Raw genomic sequence first — 5971 nt, forward strand, 5'->3', positions numbered from 1 at the left:
GGGGCAGCCTGCCCCGCCCCGAGGCCTCTCTACCCCCTCCCCCAGAGGAAAAAAATTGGCGGCGGCCAATGGGAGGCCAGGAAGGCGCCTGACGTCCGCGAGCCGGCGGGCGGCGTTGCCTGGAGACCCCGACGGGGTCAGCGTACTGTCCCCTCCCCCGGCACGCCCGCCCAGCCGCTGCCGCGCTCTGGGGCTCTATATAGGGCGCGCGCTCGCGGGGCGCCGAGTTCCAGCAGTCCGCGAGCTGCCGTCGGCTCCGCGCGGGGGGGCGGGCCGGGTACCCCGGGGCGCGGAGGAGCAGTCTTTGCTTCTCTCTCCTTTCCCCCCCACTTCGCACTCCCGGGCACCCTCAAACCAGTCCACGCTGCTTCCCTCTCCCTCTCTTCTCGCCCCCCAGCAAACTTTCGGTCCCTTCCCCGCCCCTCGCCCGTTATTCGTCGTGGCTCGAGCCCGGCCGCGCGGCCCCGAGGGCTCCTCCGGACCTCCCTTCCTGCAGCTCCGACCATTACAGGATCCAGAAACATGTCGACCACACTTCTGTCCGCCTTCTACGATATCGACTTCTTGTGCAAGGTACGCGGGGGAGCAGGGAGGAAGGGAGACGGGCAAGCAGGAAGCCCTTAGAGTTTTCAGACTTTACCTCCTGTCCTCAGTTTTTGGGGGCCCTCTCCCTCCCCACTTTGACTTTTGGGCCCGGGAAAATCCCGAAGTTTGCAGGAGTGTGTGCTCGCGCCTTGTGGGCGGGGAGAAGGAGCAGGGAGGGAGGAAGGGCAGGAGGGAGCGGTTCTAGTTGTTTGGTTTCTCCGGAGCCGACCGCGGCCACGCTACCCAGGGCTTCCCGGACGGGTTTGCGCCGCCCAGGCCGGCGGCCCACGGGCTGAGGATCACATGTCGAAACCGAGCGCGGCCTGGGGTGGGAGGCCGGCTCCTCCCAACGCGAAGTTGATTCTTTTGCGCGCCTTTGGGTGGAGGGTAAGGGCCGAGTCGAAATCTGCAAAAAAGAAAAAGAATCAGAAGGCTGAAGTTGCCCTGCAGTTCGCCCCAATTCTTCCCTCCCTTTCCGTATTTCATTCCTTCCCCGCTCCCCTTCTTTTGGCAGACGGAGAAATCCCTGGCCAACCTCAATCTGAACATGCTGGACAAGAAGGCGGTGGGGACGCCCGTGGCCGCCGCCCCCAGCTCGGGCTTCACGCCGGGCTTCCTCCGACGGCACTCGGCCAGCAACCTGCACGCGCTCGCTCACCCCGCGCCTAGCCCCGGCAGCTGCTCACCCAAGTTCCCGGGCGCGGCTAACGGCAGCAGCTGCGGCAGCGGGGCGGCCGGCGGCCCGGCCTCCTACGGCACCCTCAAGGAGCCGTCGGGGGGCGGCGGCACGGCCCTGCTGAACAAGGAGAACAAGTTCCGGGACCGCTCGTTCAGCGAGAACGGAGAGCGCAGCCAGCACCTCCTGCACCTGCAGCAGCAGCAGAAGGGGGGCGGCGGCTCCCAGATCAACTCGACGCGCTACAAAACTGAGCTGTGCCGGCCCTTCGAGGAGAGCGGCACGTGCAAGTACGGCGAGAAGTGCCAGTTCGCGCACGGCTTCCACGAGCTGCGCAGCCTCACGCGGCACCCGAAGTACAAGACGGAGCTGTGCCGCACCTTCCACACCATCGGCTTCTGCCCCTACGGGCCGCGCTGCCACTTCATCCACAACGCCGAGGAGCGACGGCCCGCGCCGTCGGGGGCCGCCTCTGGGGACCTGCGCAGCTTTAGCGCGCGCGACGCGCTGCACCTGGGCTTCCCGCGGGAGCCCCGGCCCAAGCTGCACCACAGCCTCAGCTTCTCGGGCTTCCCCTCGGGCCACCACCAGCCCCCGGGGGGCCTCGAGTCGCCGCTGCTGCTCGACAGCCCCACGTCGCGCACGCCGCCGCCCCCCTCCTGCTCCTCGGCCTCGTCCTGCTCCTCGTCCGCGTCGTCCTGCTCATCGGCCTCGGCGGCCTCCACGCCCTCGGGCGCCCCGACGTGCTGTGCCTCCGCGGCGGCGGCGGCGGCGGCCGCGCTGCTCTACGGCCCCGGGGGCGCCGAGGACCTGCTGGCGCCGGGCGCGCCGTGCGCCGCCTGCTCATCCGCCTCGTGCGCGAACAACGCCTTCGCCTTCGGCCCCGAGCTGAGCAGCCTCATCACGCCGCTTGCCATCCAGACCCACAACTTCGCCGCCGTGGCCGCCGCCGCCTACTACCGCAGCCAGCAGCAGCAGCAGCAGCAGCCGCCGCCGCCGCAGCCGGGCCTGGCGCCCCCCGCGCAGCCCCCGGCGCCGCCCAGCGCGCCCCTCCCGCCCAGCGCCGCCGCGCCGCCCTCGCCGCCCTTCAGTTTCCAGCTGCCGCGCCGCCTGTCCGAGTCGCCCGTGTTCGACGCGCCGCCCAGCCCCCCGGACTCGCTGTCGGACCGCGACAGCTACTTGAGCGGCTCCTTGAGCTCGGGCAGCCTCAGCGGCTCCGAGTCCCCCAGCCTCGACCCCGGCCGCCGCCTGCCCATCTTCAGCCGGCTCTCCATCTCCGACGACTGAGGCAAGAGGGCGCCAGTGAGGAGGAAGGGAAGGCCGTTCTGGGGGTGTTGGAGGGGCCCCCCGCCGTCTCGCCCCTGCCAGGGACAGGGGGCACGGGAGTTGGGGGTGACATATAGGCCACAAGCAGACTGCAGGCCGGACCGAGCCCTTGGACTCGAACTTGTGTGCCGGGCGGGGCCCCCCACCCCTCTCCCCTTTCGGTTTCCTCTTGTTTTGTTTTTTTTATTATTATTTTTATTATTATTACGAAGTTTTTTTCTTGTTGAGCAAAAAAAAGCCAACGAACTCTTTGTATCGATGAACAAAATATTCACAACAGGGCAGTTGTGATGCGAATAGAACAAAAAAAAACCAAACACTTAAACTTTTTTAGGTCTCCGACGAGTTTGGGACTTTAGGAAAAGTCAACCCAGCACCAGCAGCTACCAACCACCATTCCATATCTTCACTTGAAAAGCATTAGTTAACAGTCCAGATGTGGGAACGCTCATCTTGAGAGAAGTTGCAAATTGTCGTTTGTCTCAGACCAGTGTAAACAAAGCAGCCAGCCATCACCTTGCTAAACCTATAAGCTTTTAGAATCCAATATTCTGCCAAGAATATGCCTTAATAGTAGTTCTCTGATCCATAGGTTTTTTTTTTTTTGAAAAAAAGTTATATGTCTGGAAAAAAAAAAACCCCTTGCATTCCAAAGTTTCATACTGGTTACTGGTTTCATTGCCACCACTCAGTGGGTGTTTAATTTAGAACCATTTTGTCTGCTCTTTCTGGAAGCCTTGGGCAGAGCTTAGTTTGTAATTGTTGGGAATAACTGCTGAATTTTTAGCTGTTTTGAGTTGATTCGCACCACTGCACCACAACTCAATATGAAAAAACTATTTAACTTATTTATTATCTTGTGAAAAGTATACATTGAGAATTTTGTTCATACTGTATTTATCAAGTATGATGAAAAGCAATAGATATATATTCTTTTATTATGTTAAATTATGATTGCCATTATTAATCGGCAAAATGTGGAGTGTATGTTCTTTTCACAGTAATATATGCCTTTTGTAACTTCACTTGGTTATTTTATTGTAAATGAGTAAAAAAAAATCTTAATTTAAGAGATTGTATGTAATATTTATTTCATTAATTTCTTTCCTTGTTTACGTAAATTTTGAAAGATTGCATGATTTCTTTACAGAAATCTATCTTGATGCTGTGGAAGTAGTTTGAGGAATATCTTATGAGTTTTTTTAGAATGTATAATGGTTGTAGCCCATCCAACTTTAAAGAAAAAAAGTGACCACATACTTTGCAATCAGGCTTAATTGTGGCATGCTTTTCTCATTCCAACTTTATAAATTAGCAAAAATTGTTTTGTTTGCTTATTCCACCAGTTCTACTGTGACATATTCCACGTATAAAGACATGTAGCAATAATGGGGGGTAGTCTCAGTGCCTTTGGAAGGGCCAGAACTTGCCTTAAATCTTCCTCAACCAAATAAGTATTTTGTCTATTAGTGCTTGAGAGAATTTGAATGTAGGATGGGTTCAACTGCACAAAAGGAAAAGATTTTTACCACTTTTTTTTATATAGCTATAAAGTGAAGAGTCCACCTCTTAGTGCTGAAATGGTATGTAGTACATGAATATGCCTTGTTTAATTACAGAAAATTCCAAAACTTGTACTATTTTTTTTTCCGTGTAGAAAGGCAGGATAGGATGCTTTCCTGGACAGCCGATGAATGAGCAGTAGCTTTAGTTTGTACGTAGGTACAGTTGGAGCACTATGTATGTATGTACTCTGGACTACTTTGACAGAAGTAGGTTTTTGAATGTAACAAGATAAGTCAACTTGAGTTGTAATATATTTTGGGGAATCAGTTCACTACAAATTGTGACTGTAAACATTGTACTGTAAATGTTTTGTAGTTTTCCCCCAATAAAATTTTTGGGAAAAAAAAGGCATTCATGTGTAAGCTTTCTTTTTTCCAACAGGAATATCGAGCTTTCTAACTTCCTCCCACTTTGTCAGGCATCCTCCGGTCTCGGAGGGATTGGGGTCCGGGATTGAGAGAACTGGCAGAGCCAGAGTTGAGAAAAGCCTGCCTCTATGCATTTTATAGCAAGTTCTTTTCGCTAAAAGAAATTATTTGGACTGTCAAGGGCATTAGTGAGCTGTTCCCCTTGGTAATAAGATGCATCCCAGTGTTGGCTGACTGGCTGGTGGCAGGGCCTGGCTGGGAGGCCTGAAGGGGTGTGGCTCGCCTGTGAGTCACCATGTGGGTCACGTGTCTGCAGTGGCAGCTGAAGGTCCGGTTTTTTTTCCCTGGGACACCCAGGAAACAACTGCTTGGGTGGGGAAGGGAGGAGAGTGTTGCCAGCCCTGCAGGCCCTTTGAGTGCTGAACTGAGACAGGGTGGGGAGGTGTCAGGCCCAGCCTTTCCTGAGCCCAAGAACCAGGGTTCTGCCTCGACTTTGGAAAGCCTGGTTGTGTCCTTGTCTGGAGAGGAGGGAAAGGGAAGGAAGATTACACAGGTTAAACTTATATCTGGGTAATGTTTGTTTATGCGGACAGCTTCCTCTGGGAGTGAGCACACGTTATTTATGCAAAAGGATTAGTGTCTGTGCCTTAGGTGGACTGTAAGTGGCCAGAAAGCAAATTCAACCCAGGTCTCTAGAAAAAGAAAGGGAAAAACCCACCAATTTGTCTGCTGATTCTCACACAACTGAACAAAACGTTAGTAAGGCTTTTTTTCCTACAATTACTTTGAAAACCTAAAAATCAAGTTCATAAATCAATTCCTGTTTTTTCTTCTCCATCCTACTCCTTTTCCCACCCGCCACCCCAGTTCAGACGCTTTCTCCAAAGTAGCTAAGAGATTTAGCAATAGTTTTTCTTATCTAGAACAGCTGGGCTCTATCAACCAGTACTTGCATCCCCTCTCTGCCGAGCCTTAGCTGGGGTCTCCTGTGTCTCACACTGAGCCAGGCGGGGCGGGGCTGTCTGCCGAGCCCGCCAGGCCTCGGGCAGCTGTTTCACGTTAACGATGATTGCGCTGGTGTTAACTGGAGCGTTTTGGTGCTTGGCGCATGCTGCCAAAGGGGATGGGGAACAGTTTCAAAGTTCTCTCAGATGCCCGGCCCCTAGCTGAGGGCCTCAGCAGTGGGGGAGGGGAAGCCTGAGGCCAAGAAGGGCTCGGCCAGCGAAGACCCTGCAGGCGCCCTGGCCTCTTCACCATGTGAATGTGCAATGGGAAGGAAAAGTCTAAAATGTGGTGCTATTTAGGCCAAGCTGCATTTCAAAGGCCTTGTTTCCACTTCATTCCAAAACTTATTTTTCTAAACAAGTACTTTTGATCAACTGGATTGTTCGACTTCTTTTCAGGGTAAGCCACATTGATTTTTAAAAATTGGTTTGTTTGAATGCCCAAC

The 5971-nt window shown here is 54.2% G+C and overlaps 1 protein-coding gene across 1 annotated transcript; it reads left to right on the forward strand.

Moving 5' to 3' along the window:
* Positions 1-211: 211 nt before the first annotated feature.
* ZFP36L2 (ZFP36 ring finger protein like 2) lies at positions 212-4504 on the forward strand. The gene is made up of 2 exons (XM_070572789.1): positions 212-573; positions 1100-4504. The coding sequence occupies exons 1-2, from the start codon at positions 523-525 to the stop codon at positions 2546-2548; spliced, it is 1500 nt and encodes a 499-aa protein (XP_070428890.1). The 5' UTR covers positions 212-522; the 3' UTR covers positions 2549-4504.
* The last annotated feature ends 1467 nt before the right edge of the window (positions 4505-5971 follow it).

This window comes from Equus przewalskii, chromosome 14, assembly GCF_037783145.1.
Source record: "Equus przewalskii isolate Varuska chromosome 14, EquPr2, whole genome shotgun sequence".
NCBI lineage: Eukaryota > Metazoa > Chordata > Mammalia > Perissodactyla > Equidae > Equus > Equus przewalskii.